Genomic DNA, 19,348 nt, shown 5'->3' on the forward strand with positions numbered 1-19,348 from the left:
CTTTTGCATTGCTGACCATTTACTGCTAACGTTTTTATCAAGTAAATATTCTTATCATTCATTATTACTGTTAGTGTTGTGGTGCTCAAGACAGGTTGATATAATCCATGTCTGTAGGCAAGCTGGTCTACACACAGCTTGAACGGTTGGCAAATCAAAGAATGCAGCTTGAGTGGGCTAGGCTACCCAGCTTAAGTGTCTCATGGAGTTGGTTTGGCTGGAGAAAAAATAGGACTTCAAGTAAAAAAAATGGAGATGCAGTTTGAGTGCTTGGGAAATAAATAATAATGGCGAGTGATTTTGTTTGGCAAGTAAAAACGAGACAAAAATACAAAAGAAAGAAAAAATGAAGGTGAATGCAGGGGAGGAGTGATGGTAGAAAAATGGACGTTAATATGAGAGAAAATGAAAGCAAGATGAAAAAAGGTGTGATAAATGAAATGTAAAACTAAAGGTGACACAGGCCTAGAGGAAATTAAAGGAATGAAAACAGGTAAAGGAAGGATAAAAATAAGTGAAAATAAAGACTGATGAAGACATCAAATAAAAGAGTGAAATGAAGAGAGAATTGATAAAGGAAAGTAGTATTCTTGAGACAGGAAGAAAAAAAAAATGTTAAGCCTATGCCATGTTAACCCCGACCCAGCAGTGTGTCAGTGTTTCTCTCTCTCTCTCTCTCTCTCTCTCTCTCTCTCTCTCTCTCTCTCTCTCTCAACAACGAACCTCTTCACGTTGTTATTGTTGTTATTTTCATAAGAACCATGTGATATTTATAAATAAACTTACGAATGAATATGAAGTGTCATTTTAGACATCCATCTGTCTGTCTGTCTGTCTATCTATCTGTTTATCGCTTTGTCTGTGTCTGTCTGTCTGTCTGTCTGTCTATTTATTTATTTACCGGTATATATATATATATATATATATATATATATATATATATATATATATATATATATATATATATATATATATATATATATATATATATATGTATATCAGAAATAGGCTGTATACTGGTATACATAAAACATGTGTATATTGAATTATCCAATGTATATACATTTGTATTTTTTTATCTATATTTATATTTTTATCAATTTATTTATGTATTTATTTATTTTTAACCCCAGGTTGGCGTCTGTCTGTCTGTCTGTTTGTAATGGGAACTTTGTGCAGAGCATTACAAAAAACGATAAGATATATCAACCAACTCCAAAAGCAAAATGTGCCAAGAACCCTGTGGAGTGTGCTTTGATGGAAAAAAAATCAGGTAACCAACCCATCTTTATTTCTAGCTGTGTTTAGGAGAGGAAAAAGAGTGATGGGAAAATTCAGCGCTGATAGTAGTAATCCATGGACCTTGGGCGGAATATGACAAAATTTGCCAAAGTTACTTTATTTTTTTTCTTCTTCTATTTTCAGTGGCGTATGCAGAAGGATGACCAGGGTTGAAATATGCCTGGCCTCCCGAGCGTTCACTCCAAATTTTCCACCTCAGATTTCCCACCCTATTTTCCAACCTCAGTTTCCAGCCTCAATTTTCAGTGCACCTCGGCCCACCCCATAATCTACACGACATTTCTTCAACCTAAGCTACGTCTCTGGCTATTTTTTATTACTGGGATTTTGGTGAAGACAGAGAGCATTCAGCACCTTAAATAGAATCAGTAGTAGTAAGAATGCATTAGTAGTAATAGCAAAATAATAGTAGTAGTAGTAGTAACGCAATACTTGTAGCAGTAAAATGGGAGTAGCAGCAACAGCAGTAGCAGTAGTAGTAATAGTAGTCGTAGTACACGCAAAGTAATTAGTAATAGTAATAGCAAAGTAACTAGTAGTGGTAATAGCAAAGTAACTAATAGCAGCAGCAGCAGCAGCAGTAGTAGTAGTAGTTGTTGTAGTAGTAGTAGTAGTAGTAGTAGTAGTAGTGACATTTGTCAGGTCAGACACTGCTCTGCTGTGGTATCATGTAATCCAGTACTACCTTTTTCATGGTCCAACTGCCGGTGACTAAACCTGCAGCCCCACTGACCTTGTCAGTGAGCAGGGTGACTAGACACCGTGCAGGACGAAAGAAAACACCTGTGAGGGATGGGTGAGCTTTAATGCCCACGGCCACGTAGTACAGTTTGTCAGGTGGAAATTGTTAGCCTTGGTTGGCAGTCCATCTGGGTTGCCGAGCCTAGTTTTCAGGGATCCCTCACCTGTCATGGGCTAGTCCTAAGTCCTTTCCTGACCTGAGTGGGTAGGAGGGCTTGTCTTCCTACCCCATCAACTAGTATTAGAAGGAAGATACTTGTTCCCCTTGCTGGCGGGGCAGGGTCCACGTCCCAGCACAGCCTGGAAACATGTCGGCTTGGTATCAGTTTTGTATTCCACTGACAGGGGTTGCTGAGTAGACTGACCCAGGGCCGAAGTGAAGGCGGGGCTACTGGGGACATAGCCCTTGGTCCTTCCATACAAAAGCACCTCTACTTTCTCCAGGACCCCTAGCCTTTTGCCAGTCATGTCTGTAGTCTTGGCTATGCCAAGTAAGTTTTTCTTTTTTCTAGTGTTCTTGCTATTATTTCTTGCCAGATCATTGAATATATTGTCTGATATCTCTAGACATATTGTAGGGATAATAAGAAAAGTGGCCATTAATTCCAATAGAGAAAGGAGACAACAAGGCGGACTTTTTTGCACCTTTTTTAATGGTAGTAATTTGCAAGTAAAATGTTAAAAGATCAAATTGAAAATTTTGTACATTCTGAGGTTATAACGTCTAGAAAACACAGCCATCATTCGCAGAGAAGACGAGAAGACATTCGCCTCGAGATATGCACAGTCAGTGATGCGAGGTTCAGGAGGTTAATTTCTGATTCCACTCCATTATAAATCATAATAAAATATACCTGCAGTCCTAGGAATTACAGATTTCTCCCTTGTGATCCTTCTTAGTTGAGTGGGACATTCAGGTGCAACAACACCTCTAGGGAAGTCCGAAGATAATATGGATGAATTTTTTATATCACGATTGACGACTGGACTTCCCTGCTGCCCCAACACCGCGTCCTTCATCACTTGTATATCTGCCTCTAGGACCTGAGGTCTGGGCAACCCCACCACCTCCATCGATGACCACGGGTTCCTGCGCATATGGAGGGACTGGTACAGGCGCTATCAGTTACAGTCCCGTACCTCGAGGCCAAGAACTCATCAACACAATTTCGCACGACAGGGAAGCCATTGTTTAGCTGCCATTTTTAGGTATGAAAATTAACAGCCAGTACTGATTAACGTAGTGTTGCAAAACCAAACTTATTTAGTGGCAGGATGTGTTTTATTTTAGTAAGTATATTAGTGCCACTATTTGCATTGCCCTGTATTTTATTTCCGTTTTGTTCGTATCACCATTTAACTGCTTAGGAAAGGCCTTTGAAGAAACAGGAATAAATATTGAATTAGTACTTTTTTTTTTTTTTACTGTAATCGTTATCAAGGGCGAGGATGAGATGGAGGGATGGGGTGGAGAGGTATATGAGAGAGGGTGTGTGTGAGTTGGGAGCAGGGCAGTGAAGTGGCGGGGGACAGGGCGACGTGGAGGCGATTTGTTTGTGGCCACCCCAAACGGGATTGAGGCGTCTGGCAATAGATAGATAGATAGTTATCAAGTTTTTTATTAAGTTGATAAAGGTTACAGACAATTTATATTGGTTATTGGACTTAATTATTTCCAGAACATTTCGCCGCAGTAAAGTAACCAAACATTTTCGCAATTTTAACACTCTCAGATTAACCTACGTGAGTTCATTAGTGTCATAGGAAGTGTATTAGCAGAACTTTACTGCTTATACTGCCTTCCCATAACAATTTTTAGAGTATATTATTGGGTTTGATTTATTGTTCAGTAACCATTGAATGAATGAAATAGCAATATTGTAGCATGTCTAATGAGGTCTGTGATTTAGTTTGAAGTGGAGTTATTTGGGCCCTGTCAAATTGTTTGCTAATAATGTTTAAGAGTATTATTGGAATGCCAGTCCAACTTATTACCATTTATAACCGGTACATTAAATCTAATCTCGCCGGGTATGAAAGCTCCTTAACACCTTTTCCCCAGGCTATTTATTTTGCTTATGTTACTGTACTCTAAAATGATTCTGTTAGGGTCATACTCTGCATGATTATGGCACAGAATTATATTGAACTGCCAGATCCAAAAACAAAGTCGGTGAGAAATAGGTGTTAGGGAGTTTATATATACGAATTGTTATACTGTCATTAACACCTTTATTCAAACACTTATAATGTACACGAGTTAATTTCACAAGTTTTAATCACAAATATCATGGACATTGACTAGAGACTACAAAGTCCTGTACATTAACAAACTGACATTTTCTTCGGACCCCTTTGTGTTCTATAAGATTCAGGCGCCCAACAAAATGTTGTCTAGGAAGTTTTAAAGATGACAGATTGTGCTGGAGTAATTTTCACGGATCACCACCACTTCTTGCCCGGCGATTAGTCCCTCAGCTTATTTACAGGAGGAGAGTGGATCACAGAACTGCCAGCCTCAAACCGCAGTACACCGTCAAGGTGAACCATTAATTATTCAGGTCAGTGTTCTTGGGCAAGGGCAGAATTTTTGTCTTAGGTCATTTCATTTCCCATTTGCTTGTCTAACAATAGCTAAATTTCCTTGTAAGGTATATTTCCTCCTTACAGCTGACATCCTTAATATGGATTTTTTTTTTTTTTACAAGGCTTAAGTCAAAGGTTTTGCCTTGAGAAATAACCAGTACATTTTCTCTAGTTGAAGCAAGCCAGTTATAAGTTTTACCTTGTATTATGACTAAATGAATTAACTATGAGCATGCGAAAACAAGGGTCAGGTACTTAATGTTGCCATACCTCAGTCGTGTTTGCTGCTTTGTAGTTAGGATAAACAGTACCTAGGAAAATGGGAAAAGTAAAGTCCACACATTGCGTTACGTGAATTAAATAGAAAAGTCAGTACAAAGAGAAAGGATGGGGCTGGAGTGTACCGATATTGTGATGAGGAGGGGTAGACTGAAACGGCTTGGGCATATGGAGAGGATGGAGGATGACAGTGCCATGGTCCACTGTGCAGCTTACGGATTAAAAAATGGGCACAGGAATTCATAAAAGAGAGATGGGATTCATTTTAAAGGCAAGAAATATAATTGCTATTTCTGTAAGATTATAACGCTACACTTGTTTACATGCGTGCTGCGTACTGGATATTCACATCGCATAGAAAAAATTCCTGTGTGCAAGAAATAGGTGTTTAAAGACCAAATAAAGATATAGAGTTCAGTGCTTCGATGCCACTGATTTATGTATATACCATCAACCTCAATTTTTATCTTTGTTAAGGTCACAAAAACGAAAAAAATGTATGTTCTACACCGCAGCCACCTTTGACGCTTTATTCCTACTGTTGGCTAAATGTATCCCATATAATTCGTAGAGCAAGGCAGAAAAAAATCATAATCTATTTATATTTTTGTATCTTGTCTTCTTGATATATATGTATACACAAAAGCAGCACAGACAGAGAAAGCAAGAACTATGGTGGAGGTGGAGGCGACGAGTCATATTAAGCTCGCTATTGAAACAGCTCAGTGGGCAAGACTCACCACCTCGTTTGGCTGTACATGTACTCTGTATACCTTAACAACAATAAACATTTCAATCAATCAGTCAGTCGTTAGTTACGGCCAAAATGATGATGATGATGATGACAGGATATTAGCGAATAGTTTTTGCTCCATTCTAGCGGGAATGATCTGAGAACATTGATGCCATTGGCAACATTGGTCCTTCTATACATGGACGTTGCCAGAGAGTCTCGTGAGCCGAAAATCCTGACACTTTAGTTGTTTTAATTGGTGTAGGTTGTTCCCTGGCATGACCATGATCTCCAAGAGTACGCTGGGGCTGTGTGCCGGCATAGCGGGGGCGGCATTCCTGGGTTACTGCATATATTTCGACCAGAGGCGACGTAGCGACCCCAACTTTAAGAAGAAGCTCAGGGAAAGACGTGAGTTAAATGACTAGGCTAATTGATGCCCATGAGGATAATATAGTTGGCAAGGGAGAAGACAAAGGGGCCTGTTAGTGCGTTGTGTGGAGCGCAGGGATCGGAGGTTAGACTCAGTCCAGATATTTTAGGCTTGACTAGCAGGTCCAGCCAAGGTGGGGCCAGACACTGTTTTGGCAGAGACCACCACCACTGTACAGTGTACATGTATATATAATCCAAGGTTTCAAGTGTGAAGGACAGTCGGGGGAGGGGAGGGTCTGACTGTGGTGACAAGGTAATCCAGTAATTTTTTACCAAATGTGGCGATTCCACCCATATTGTAACAAAGTCACAACCTCAAGCAGTTTTGGTGGTTATGCAACACAGATAGTTAACTGCAGAATTGCGACTGCAAGAAGTGTTTGGAAGAAACAAAATATACCTTTTTGGGTATTTAAGGAAGCGGTCAGGTCGCCTGCGGCAGTTTACCGATGATCTCTGACTGGCTGTGTTTACCAGCCATCGCACCGACTGGACACATCAGTGTATCCCATGTCAAAACTATGGGAAACGTATAATTTAACCTAATCAAACCAAACCTGATCCAGCCTAACTTAAGTTGCATTTGACAGCCAGCTTTCAAATATAAAAATTTACATTTGGAATGTAAAATACCGGTACAGTATGGCCAGCTGCTGGTAAATGTTGGTGGAATACTTTTGTATTCTAAATCCTCGTTCATAGCTTTCAGAGGTAAGTTTATAAAAAGGCCCAGTAACTGGTAATCCAGGAAAAATGACAATAAGGAGATACAGAACCTTTATTTAAAAAAAAAAAAAAAAAAAAATCAGGGATTGTAAAGGAGTATGGTACAGAGTGCATTTTGAGTATGAAGAGAATTCATCTGTAACCGAGGAAATACTGCATTACATAAGGGAAAGGTTAGGATAAGTTTGGTTAAGTGGGCATAAAATTGATTTGGTTAGCATAAGATAGGATGAATAAAGTTAAGTTATGAATAGGTTAGGTTTGGATATATAGACATTGATAAGGGTCTATCTATCTATAGCCAGATGCCATAATCCCATAAGGGGTGGCCATTTATTGATAAGGGTAGTTAAAAAAAAAAAAAAAGTGTTTGAAGATAGCATCCATCTGCCTTTGTGCACCACAAGGTGGTATTTGTCTGTAAACAAACACCACTTTTTAAAATGCTTTTGACCACTTTTATATCCTTCTAGGGGATATAATGGAATTAGTTTTTATATTAACTTAATTTTTCAGGTCGCAAGGCAGTGAAGGGTAGTGGAGGGGCTGGTGCATCTGTAGCCTGGCCAAATCTTAAAGACCAAGAGGCAGTCCAAAAGTTTTTCCTAGCACAAGTTCAGGTAAGATAGTTTGTTTTCACATGAAAGAACTGGGTGAAAATGAGACTGATGTCAATCCATCCATGCAAAAGTTCAGGTACCGTATGAATACAGTATTATTATGTTGTTTTGTCCCTGGGCTTATATGAAAATAAACTTGGTCCACTGCAGGCTGAAGTTGCCCTTCTCCTGCAGTCCATCATTCTTCTGTCAGGGAATAGGAAGGGAACTCAGGGCTACATTTGTATGACCGGGTAGTCAAGCCTTCTGGTTATATCGGGACCATTACATGAAGGCAACCCAGTCCAACAGCCCAGACAAGAATACTGTTATATATATCATGTTATTTTGCAGGATTCTGGAGGCTTGAATGGTGAGTAAATGTGTGTGTAGGCAGTTTAATTGGCATCCTGTTGAATAGTTCTCACTAGCACACTTTTGCGTTTATTCTGTTTGTCTCTGCCATTCTCCCCACCTGCTGGTGGGAAAAAGAGAAGGGATGATGATTTCTTAATGCTCTCTGAGCCCTACCTCACCTCACCCTTAGGTGGGAAAAGGAAGTTGGGATGATGATAAAATTATACAGTAATGATAAGAGATATTATTGCTAATGCTGATGGTGAGGATGCTATATAGGCAGGTGAGGAGCTGCTGGCCAATGGAGAGGTGCAAGGGGGCGTTGACCACCTGAGTCGTGCGGTTGCAGTATGTGGGCAACCGCAGCAACTATTGCAAGTCCTGCAACAAACACTGCCCCCACAGGTGTTCCAGATGCTGCTTCAACAACTGCCAGCCGTAGGGGAGGTGAGGAGATGATGATGAATGTGCATAACTTAGGTTAAGATGCATTGATACTGAGTGTGGTTAAATTAAATTAAGGTCTGATGGTTTAATGATGTTGCTTGTGATTAGGATGTGATTATAAGTGGTTAGATTAGGTTGAGATCTGACTATAATTGGTTAGATAGATTAGAGTGTTGATGTTTGCAGTTGGATTAAATTAGGGTCTGATGGTGGTGGCAATCATTATGGTTAGGGTGTGATGATGGTGGTTGTTGTTGGATTAGGGTAGGGTTTGAATAATTTTAATACAGTAATAGTAGGACAGGATGGAGAGTGAGAGACTGACGAGGAGAGTGTATGTGAGGTGGAGGGGGGGAGAGGGAGGGGGAGGCCAAGGATGAGATGGAGGGATGGAGTGGAAAGGTATATGAGAGAAGGGGGGGGGGGTGAGCTGGGAGCATGGCAGTGACATGGTGGGGGACAGGGCGACTTGCAGGCCATTTGTGTGTGGCCATCCCTTACAGGATTAAGGCGTAGAATAGTAGGAAACTGGCTCTCCAAAACAACCTGCATATCACAACTAGGTAAATACATACCATGGTGCAACTGGCACAGCCACTTGGCGCATGTTTTGAAAAACACATTTTTTGATCAGTTTGAACATCTCCAGCTACCTCACAGAAGGGTGAACTTATGGATGTTGATGTGCTGGTGTGCTGCATTACTATACTGTACTGTAATAAAATTATTCAGACCCAACCCTAACCCAGCAACACCCATCATCATCACAACCTAACCACAGTGATCATCATCACCATCAGACCCTAACCTAATCCAACCACAAACATCATGGATATGGAGTGTAAACAAGTTATTTGAGAAATTCTACATTCCTGAGGGTTTAAGGAATGTATCCCTCACGAATGTTGATGTGCTTGTGCAATAATAATAATACTGTAATAGTAGCTAATGCCATTTTTTCACCCCTACAAGAGCATCCTACAAGCAGCCGGTGGGACCAAAGTGACAGATGAGGATGTGGAGTGAAGACCAAGTCGATCTCGTGTGGACTTGATCCACCTCATCCACCAGTGGAGTTGATGTGTGTATGTCCTGTGAATATATAACTGTTTTGTACAGTATTAGTTTTTTTTTTTTTTTTTTTAACTGGGCAACTCAACTTCATTCAGTTGTGGTTGCATGATATTCAGTGACTCCTTGTTATGAGTTAGGAGTAAGTGTCATTGGTTACTAGTCAGATTTATTCTCCAGAGTGACTACACTGCTGTTGGGTTAATTAGTATGCTGTAGGAGTAAATAGTAATATTGTATATACTGTATTGCCAGTACATCTGGTTGGAGCACCTTAACCCTCTAGGCCACCAGGGATCCAGATGCTTAATTGGGGAAAATGTTAATGCACCTAAAAGGATCTCTGTTTTATGCTTTATTTTCTGTATAAACTTAGATACAGATTACTTTTTTTTTTTTTTTTTTTTTTTTTTTTTTTTTAAATAGGGCTAAGGCTTCAGGACCTATCCCCAAGGCCCAGTAGTCCTCCTACAGCTCCACATATCACCATGTCGGCACTAACACCCATTGTCCACATGGAATACATGCTAGGGCTGTTTCACACAGGGCTTGTGTACTGTTATTAGCGGGGGTGTTTTTATGACACGTCGGCGGGTCATCTGGTAGATCAGTAAAGTCTGCTTTTTATGAAATTCAAATCCATAAACTGGTCCCTGCCCCAGCGGGGATTTGAACAAGGGTCCGTTAGGAGTGTGGACCACCTCTCTACTGATTGAGCTACCTCCTCCCACAGATTATTAGTAAAACTATTAACCATTGACCTGGTGGATTGCAGGCTTAAGTTGCCCTTCTCCCAGAGTCCACCGACTTCCTTTCAGGGTATAAGGAAGTGTAGTACAGTACTGCAGTTGATGGACATATGTATAACCAGGTAGTTGAGTTGCCTGCCTATATCAGTGCCACCACACGAAGGCATTTTAGTCTGTATCTGTTTTTTTTAATTATTATTATTATTCTAAGTGAATGGTTCACAATCAGGGTGGGCATGCGACAAGGTTGTGTAATGTCCTCATGGTTGTTCAGTATATATATATATACATGGATGGGGTGATGAGAGGAGTAAAGACACAAGTAATGGAGAGAGGGATGGTGTTGGTAATGAATGGTGATGGATGGAATATCTCAAATTTGTGTATGTTGATGATGCAGTACTGCTTGCAAGTACTGGACAAGAACTTCGTAGGCTAGTGCAGAGTTTTGCTGATGTCTGTGAGCGTTGTGCCTTGAGAGTAAATGTAGAAATGAGTAAAGTGATGGTTATTGAGAGAGAAGGTGACTTCCAGTGTGATGTTACAGTGAATGGAGAGAGACTGGGATTGGTGAGAGTTCAAATATCTGGGTACAGTAATAGAAAAGAGAGGAAAATGTGAAAAAAAGAAGTTGAAAGTAGAGTGATACAAGGAAGAAAAGGAGCTGGTGCAATGAAGGCCTTGATAAGAAACTGAGGCTTGAGTGTTACAGCTGCATGAGGCTTACATGGAGTGTTAGTGCCAGCTTTAATATATGGATTTGAGACTATGGTGTGGCATGAAAATGAAAAGTCAAGGGTAAGAGCAGTGGAGATGGGACTGCTGAGGAATACATGTGGTGTGCAGAGGGTGAATAGGATACGAAATAACGTGATTTGTGAAAGATGTGGAGTGAGGAAGTCGGTGGACACTAGACTCTAAGAGAGCGTACTGAGATGGTATGGTCATGTGGAGAGAATGGATAACAATGGAGTGGTGAAAAAAGTCTATCTGAGCAAATTTGGAGGGAGGAGGCGAGGTAGGCAAAGGAGAAGATGGAGAGAGATGGTGGATGAGTGTGAGAGAAAGAGAGGTTTGGAAGTTGGTGAGGCCTGGGAACTGACAAGAGATCGAACTGGCTGGATGAATGTTGTGAAAAGTGCATGATCAGGGATTTGGCAGTTCTTTTTAACGTGGCAGCATCCGGATTGACTCAGTTGGATATATTTACTGTATGTGAAGCTACAGAACGTGGTGAATGTTTTTGACGTATCTGATAGAGCCAGGATTCCAGGACTTCAATGATGAGTGAGTGGAAGCGTGGCCTATTGGATTGGGCAACTGTCTGGACATTGCTACTCCTCACCCTGTCCTAGGATGGGAAAAGAGGTCCAAATGATGCTGCTGCTGCTGATGATGATATTATTATTATTTATTATTATTATCATCATCAGCAGCACATTCTTACTATTATTGTTGGTTACTACCATTATTATAGGTGAGGGCATTCACCATCCACTCACTCGATGTAGTGCTGCCCTCAGGTGACCACCCTTTCCTTTTTTCCTTTCCTCCTTCCTTCCTCTTCTGTCTTTCCTTCATTCTTTCCTCTTCCTTCTGCCTATGGGTGACTTTACATTCTCTCTTCTGTCTTTCTTTCCTTCATTCTTTCCTCTCCCTTCTGCATATGTTATTATTTTTATTATTATTATTATTATTATTATTATTAGTTGGAGTGTGTGGTGAAATGCTGGAGCATGGGGGAGAGATAGTAGTAGAATGGATGTGGAAGATGTGCAGATTGGCCTGGGAGGAAGGTAGAGTCCCGGAGGATTGGAAGTCAGGTATAATTATTCCCTTGTACAAAGGAAAAGGGGAAAAAGAAGTGTGTGGTAATCATAGGGGCATTTGTCTTCTTAGTATAATAGGAAAAGTGTATGGTAGGATACTTATTGACAGAGTTAGAGAAAGAACAGAGAAATTAGTTGGAGAAGAACAGGGAGGCTTTAGGAAGGGAAGAGGTTGTGTAGATCAGATATTCATTCTTAGATCTTTAGAGAGGGGAAAGAAGTTGTATGCGGCTTTCATGGATTTGGAGAAAGCATATGACAGGATGGATAGACAAGGATTGTGGAAAGTGTTAAGAATATATGGAGTAGATGGGAAGTTGTTGAATGCTGTGAAGAGTATGTATGATGGTGCGAAGGCTGCAGTTCGTGTGGATGGTGAACTAAGTGAAGTTTTCTCTTTGAAAGTTGGTTTGAAACAGGGATGTGTCATGTCTCCATGGTTGTTCAATCTGTACATGGATGAGGTAATAAAAGAGGTACAAGGTAGGGTAGTGGATGTTGGAGTGGCCCTGGTGAGAGAGGATAGTGTTTGGAAACTCCCTGTACTGTTGTTTGCAGATGATACTGTGTTGTTGAGTGAAGACGAAGGGGAGCTGCAAGGCTTGGTGGATGAGTTTGAGAGAGTGTGTAAGAAACGTAATCTAAAGGTGAATGTAGGGAAGAGTAAAGTGATGGCCTTTGAGAGAGGTGAAGTCAGTGAATGTACAGCAAGGTTGGATGGTGAGGAATTGGAAAATGTGAGTACGTTTAAGTACTTGGGTAGTGTGATGAGTAAGGATAAGGATGGAGGTTTGGAGGGTGAAGTGCTTGAAAGGGTACAGCAGGGAAGAAAGGTTGCTGGTTCTTTGAAAGCAGTGATAAGAAACAGGGAAGTGAGCATGGAAGTGAAAAAGTTACTACATGACAGTATTGTGATACCAACTCTAACGTACGGAAGTGAAGCTTGGACGTTGTTGGAAGGACACAAGTCAAGAGTGAGAGCAGTGGAAATGAGTTATTTAAGAGGAGCCTGTGGAGTCACATGGAGAGACAGGCTGACGAATGAGGATATAAAGGAGCGTTGTGGTGTTGATATGGATGTGATAGGAAGCGTTATGAGGAACACACTGAGGTGGTTTAGCCATGTGGAGAGGATGGAGGGTGAAAGACTGACGAAGAGAGTGTATGTGAGCGAGGTGGAGGGGGGAAGAGGGAGGGGGAGGCCGAGGATGAGATGGAGGGATGGGGTGGAGAGGTATATGAGAGAGGGGGGTGTGAGTTGGGAGCAGGACAGTGAAATGGCGGGGGACAGGGTGACTTGGAGGCGATTTGTTTGTGGCCACCCCAAACGGGATTGAGGCCTCTGGCAATAGATAGATAGATAGATAGATATTAGTTGTTGTTGTTGTTGTTGTAGTAGTAGTAGTAAGTGGTAGGTGGGGGCACTCACCATCCTCTCATTCAATGTAGTCCTGCTCTCGGGTGACTGCCCAATCCTCTCTTCTTTCCTTCTTTCCATTTGTCCTCTTGTCTTTTTCCCTTCTTTCTTTCCAGTTCCATATGCCTGTGGGTAACTCGACACTCCCTCTTCTGTCTTTGTTTCTTTTTTTCTTTCCTCTTCCTTCTGCCTATGGGTGACTCTACACTGAGTGACAAGCCAAATGGTTTCCTGTACACCAGGAAACCATTAACTATGCTGGGTGGTAACCATGTAACCAAATTATGGCGCCTGGTGGTGTAGTGGGTAATTGAGGGTTTATTACTCATGTAATACCACTCAAGGATGAGTGAGGCTGGTCACTCATCTTATATATCAAGACCAACTTGCCTAGCCCCGGGCTTCTGTGCTACTTGTGGGGCAAAACAGGATTAGATGATGACATAGTAGTCGTAGTAGTAGTTGTAGTAGTAGTTCTAGTAGTAGTAGTAGTAGTGCTGTGCTAACCATTAATCCACTGATCCTGGGCATGTCTTTTTCATGAAATTCATGCCAGGGTGTTACAGAAGGATGTTCGTGCAGTGGCATTGATATAACTGAGTGGTAAAACTAACTGGTTATACAAACATCCCTCAACTCTCTCCCTATCCCTCGAGAGGAGGTTGGTGGACTTCTGGGAATGGCAACTTCAGCTTGGATTCACTGGGTTCACATTTCAAATGAATTAGGGATTACAGTTGCTTGTACTTGCCATCTCCTGATGATCCTAGCCCTTCCTTTGCAATCCACCATCCTCCTTTCTGGGGATGGGTATGGAGTTCAGGGACATTCATATAATTTATCATTCTTTTTCCTGCAGTTCGCCATCCTTCTTTCATGGAATAGGGAAGGAGTTGATTGACATTTGTACAGCCTGGGAGTGGAACCAACGGGTTATATTGGTGCCATCACATGAATGCATCCCTCTGCAGGCACCAGGATAGCAAGAGTAAAATAATATTACTGGCTATGAGATAAACATGATTAAGTAAAAATTACTTGGTATAGTATCAGAAGATATAAATGAACACATTAAAGATAACTACTTCTTTCATTTTAATTTAGCTCAAAATGGCTGTCACTTCATCTTGAATGCTGGAACTTGGTAGTCATGAAGAAGTGCTGTGGAAAGGCTGTAGAGCCATCGCATTGTCCTTTTTTCTATGACTGATCTGTTGTACATGAAGTAATCTACAAAAGGCCAAAATATGGGCCAAGTTAAAGTGAATAAGATAATATAAGGATGAAAATTTAGGGGGTATTAGTAGGGTTCGAATTATGATGGTGATGAAGGATGCTTTAATCCATTTCAAATTAAAATTACTCTCAGCCCCACCTTGCACCCATCCATGCTTGTCCGTGCTCGTTTCATTTTTAAAGGCTCCAACATGCATGCATGCATCAGCCTTGGTCACCTAATGGCAGCTTTCCATGCTGCTTGGTCTCTGGCAGCTTCTCTATTCAGCCCCATATCCCAGAGGTCACACTCAGTGACTTCATCCCAGGTCTTTTTTTGGCCTACCTCTCGCAGCCCTACCCCTAATGTTAACACTTCTCACTTTTTCCCGCGGCCAGTTATCATCCCCATCCTCTCCACATGCCCAAACCATCTCAATCTACTTCTCATCACAACACCAATACACTCCCATCCCATCCTACCTCTCAACTCTTCCATCGTACACCTAGGTACCCCAGGCCTCGCACTCAGGGATACACTGCACATCCACCTAATCATTGTCATTTCTGTATGTTTGAACCTGTGAATATCCTCTTCCTGTACTGTCCAGGTCTTGCTACCATACAGCATTACATTCCTAACACATACCACATGTAAAGATCCCTTAGCCCAGTGGGAGAGCTCTCTCAATGTCAGGAGAGGCAACAGCTCCCTGAACTTCTTCCAACCACTCTTCACTCTAGCCACAGAGCTAGCTCCAGCCCTACCTCCAGCACATAATATGTCTCCCAAATAACAAAACTATTCTGCACACTCAAGAGAGTCACCAGCAACATCAATCCTTTCATACCTGACGGTCTCCACGTGCTCTCCCCGACACGCCACACACATAAAATCAGCATTATCTCGCAGTCTACCTCTAATTCCACTACATCTCTTAGGTATCCAGTTATCACAAACACTGTACAAGATGGAATTACTTCCCACGCCCTTGTGGCAAATCACACATGGCCATGCTCCTTCTTCTTTGACAGTACCGCCACCAGCCCTAGCTGCCGTCACCTTTGTTTTATCTTCATTTATTCCTAAGCCCTTTTGTCCCATACCATCTCTCTGCTTCCTAAATCTTTCCTCCACCTCCCATTTATTCTCTGTAATCAACAACAAATCATCAGCATGGAACATCTCCCATGGGAGTCCATTTCTGAAGTCATGTGAGAGGACATCAGGTACCATGATAAACAACAAGGGACTCAAGACTGACCTCTGATGCACACCAACATTCACGGAAAACTCATCTATCAAATCTCCATTCATCCTTACCTGGATGTGAGCACACATATACATGCCTTAACCACCCAAACCAGCCACGCCTCGATTCTAAGCTTTCTCATTGCCCGCATCACTACCTGTCTAGACTAGAGACTGTCAGAGGCCTTCTCCAAATCAACAAAAACGAAGTACAGTTCTCTTTGCTTTCCTATATATTTTTCCTAAAGCTGTCGAATAATGAAAATGGCATCAGTGGTCTCTTTGCCTGGCATAAACCCAAATTGCATCTCCTCAGTATTCACAGTTTCTCTAATCATACCATCCAGAACTCTCTCCATTACCTTCATTATCTGGTCCAAAAGCTTTATGCCTCTATAATTTCCTCTTTCCAGGGCATCATCCTTCCCCTTGTACACATTTACAATTACACTCTTCATCCAATCATCTGGGACAACATGCTCTTATATAATGTTATTTATGAAGTCAGTGACTTAATTCCACTCCTGTATCTCCTGAGGCTTTCAACATTTCAGCAGTCAACCCAGACATACCTGTTGCCTTCCCCATCTGCATCCTGCCTATTGCCCTGCTCACAATAGCAGCGTCAATCAAAAGCCAGGGGCCGAACACTGGATCTGCTGGCTCTAAACCTTTCCTGTTCCAGTCAAACTCTTCTTTCAACAACCGGTTACAATGTTTTCACCAGGTGTCTTTAATATCCCCACTTGTTCACCACTACCTTTCCTTCATCATTCTTTACATACTGTTCACCTATGATATCCCAGTTTTCCCTCTTCAGTCAATTTTATCACCCAGGTACTAGAGACTTGGTCATCAACTGAGCTGGCAGATGAAAACAAACCAACCATACATCTCTGCATCCTATCCATGACACTATTTATAACAGGAGCATCAAACTCTATACCCTTTTTACTCTAACTTGGTGGCACTGATTAGAAGCTTGAAATTTTTATGTCACCAGATACCTTAATTCTGTTCACCCTTTCTCTTTCTTATGCCTCTCCAAACACTTTTGCTCTACTCCCTTTCTGTAGTAGCTGTTCATGACTGACATTGTGTTTATCCCATATTCACGGAGAAAGGGTACTTTTAAGCTGCATCAAAAGTTACTCGTGTTGTTATGTAACCCTGCTCTTTCTGGCCAAGCAAACACATTGACCACAGGTAAGCAGCAGCTTCTGTGGGGCTGTCGTATAAGTACAGTATAACTTAAACCATTAAGGGATCTGGAATCCCCTTGCAGTAGACAGCATCTCACCAGAGTCGGACAAGGGTCCTTCCCATGGCAATGTGCAGGGAAATATGAGCAGATTTGGCTCATAATTGGACACCGCATCTGCATTGCTCCACCCAGCGCGCACAGTGCCATCTTGTGTAGGCTTCTTATCAGTGCCACCAAGTTGGAGTAAAAAGGATGTAGAGTGTGATGCTCCTGTTATGAAGTGTCATGGATAGGTTGCAATGCTGCATGGTTGGTTGCTTTTCATCTGCCAGTTCAGTTGATGACCAAATCTAGTGACTGGGGGCTAAATTTGACTAGTAACCAAGTAGACTCATTCATACCTCATAACTAAGGCTCATAAGAGTCCGTGTAGCAACAACTTTGTATGAGCTGTGGAAGTGGCTTAGTTCCATCAGATGGAAACAAATCATCATATTGTCAGATGCAACAGCTGAGCTCTGTGGGACTTGAGCCCACTAGACTGTAGACTGTAGTTCCCAACCAGCAGTCCAGCATCCTCTTTTGGGAGGATAGGGAGGAAGTTGATAGGCATTTATATAAACAGGTATAGTTATGGCACACGGATCTGAAGGTGTTATTATTATAACAGTCAACAGTACATTCAGTTTCGTATCGTATCGTACACAAATCATATTATTATGCACAAATATATTATACACGAATCACACGCGTATCATATTACTGTACTGTATACACAAAATCGGACGCACTGTTGACAGGTAGGTTGTCATGGTACGGTAATGACACCTTCAGACCCATATGCCACACCTATATTGGAGCAGCTTGTTTATATCAGTACAGCCACATGAAGGCATACCTCCAGCATTATGTGTGAAAGTGCATGTGGATACAGTACAAGCTTGGTAGCTGTTCTCTTTTTAATCTAATTTGGCCTAAAACTGCCATCTCTCCATATTAAAATGCCGAGTTTGCAACAAGGGAGCAACACTAGATTATAATGCTAGTCATGAATAAGTGCTATGGAAAAAATATAGACCCATAATAATGTCTTTTCCAGTCAGTGAGCCACATGAACCCTTTGCAACCCTGTGTAATGGAGAGGCCCATCCCTGCAGTGGACTATAAAGGACAGCACATTTATTCTGTGTTTAGGTCTGGACATTCATTCTGTTCTTAGGTCTGGACATTCATTCTATTCTTAGGTCTTCACATTTATTCGTGTCTCAGGCCTGCTTATTCATTCTGTTCATAAGACCACATTCATTCTGTTCTGTTACTGCACATTCATTCTGTTCTAGGACTGCAGATTCATTCTGTTCTAGGACTGCACATTCATTCTATTCTTGTAACTGCACATTATTCTTTTTCATACAGGTGGTGGAATTAATGAGGGAGAATGGGTAAGGTTTGGAAGGGTGCAAGTCAGGCTGAGCATAATTTTGAATTGGAATGTACTAAATAAAGCTTTGTTGACTGCCTCTGTACATAGTGGTGTATTATTGAAAGAATAAATTTGTCTTTTGATAATACTGTGACTGACTTCTTCCCTCTGCGGCAGCCCCCCTAAGAACATGGTTGATATTAAGTGTTAGGAAAATAAGTCAAAACTTGCTATACCCTTTTTACTCTAACTTGGTCAAAAAATGCATCTCTCCATCTTGAATGCTAAGCTGTAACAATAGATCAACACAAGAATATGAGGCTAGTCATGAAGAAGTGCAATGGAAAAGATTGAGAGCCATAGCATTGTCCTACTCTGTCAGTGAGCTGCATGAACTGAGTTGCAAATGGATGAAAATCTGGGCCAAGTTAAGGTAAAAAGAGTATAAAACCTGTAGCCAAATAAGTAAATTTGCTTCCAGACATATCAGTCAACAATTTGCATAAGTCAGTCTGACACACCAGGCAATGGCTGCTGCAAAATGCCCAGTGATTGTACCCCAGGGTGCATTATTTAGTACTCCCCCCAAGTACACAGGGGTTACATACTAAGGAGGTGCCGTGTACTTGAGATTGTTAATTATAAACGTATAAAATAGGGTTAGATCACGGCACTTTCAAAAATTCACTCTTTTCGATCCTCAAACAAGTATGTATGAAAGAAAACATGCGTTAGTCTTTTAGAAAACATGCATTAGGATAATGAAAGAAATATTTGTATGTACAGTTATGAGTGAGGCTGGTTACTCTCATCTTGAATGTCAGCACCAACTTGCCTGGCCCCAGCCTCCAACGCTCCTCCTGGGGCAACATAGGATTGGATGATGGATGAAATATGCCCATGTGTCCTATACCTTCTTACCACTTCCTAAATATTTCCTCTGTCTCCCTTTCGTTCTCTGCAATCAACACCAAATCATCAGC

The 19,348-nt window shown here is 41.4% G+C and overlaps 1 protein-coding gene across 5 annotated transcripts; it reads left to right on the forward strand.

Annotated features, from left to right (window-relative positions):
* Positions 1–5,851: 5,851 nt before the first annotated feature.
* LOC145399523 (mitochondrial import receptor subunit TOM20 homolog) lies at positions 5,852–18,475 on the forward strand. 5 transcript variants are annotated; one of them, XM_080272129.1, is made up of 5 exons: positions 5,852–6,052; positions 7,319–7,422; positions 8,038–8,205; positions 9,178–9,299; positions 14,131–18,475. In XM_080272129.1, the coding sequence occupies exons 1-4, from the start codon at positions 5,920–5,922 to the stop codon at positions 9,229–9,231; spliced, it is 459 nt and encodes a 152-aa protein (XP_080128255.1). In that variant the 5' UTR covers positions 5,852–5,919; the 3' UTR covers positions 9,232–9,299; positions 14,131–18,475. The 5 variants fall into 5 exon arrangements, with proteins under 5 accessions (XP_080128255.1, XP_080128257.1, XP_080128258.1 ...); XM_080272131.1 differs by having other exon boundaries at positions 18,042–18,475; XM_080272132.1 differs by having other exon boundaries at positions 9,178–9,290; positions 18,042–18,475.
* Positions 18,476–19,348: the final 873 nt, after the last annotated feature.

The sequence above is a fragment of the Coenobita brevimanus genome, chromosome 49, assembly GCF_032717465.1.
Source record: "Coenobita brevimanus isolate Jiangsu-jjx chromosome 49, ASM3271746v2, whole genome shotgun sequence".
NCBI lineage: Eukaryota > Metazoa > Arthropoda > Malacostraca > Decapoda > Coenobitidae > Coenobita > Coenobita brevimanus.

Bases quoted from the DNA above. Each gene is read 5' to 3' on its own strand.
- LOC145399523 (XM_080272129.1), top strand. From the start codon at position 5,920: ATGACCATGATCTCCAAGAGTACGCTGGGGCTGTGTGCCGGCATAGCG. The intron at 6,053-7,318 runs GTGAGTTAAATG...TTAATTTTTCAG, and splicing joins GAAGAAGCTCAGGGAAAGAC to GTCGCAAGGCAGTGAAGGGT. The intron at 7,423-8,037 runs GTAAGATAGTTT...GATGCTATATAG, and splicing joins TTTTCCTAGCACAAGTTCAG to GCAGGTGAGGAGCTGCTGGC.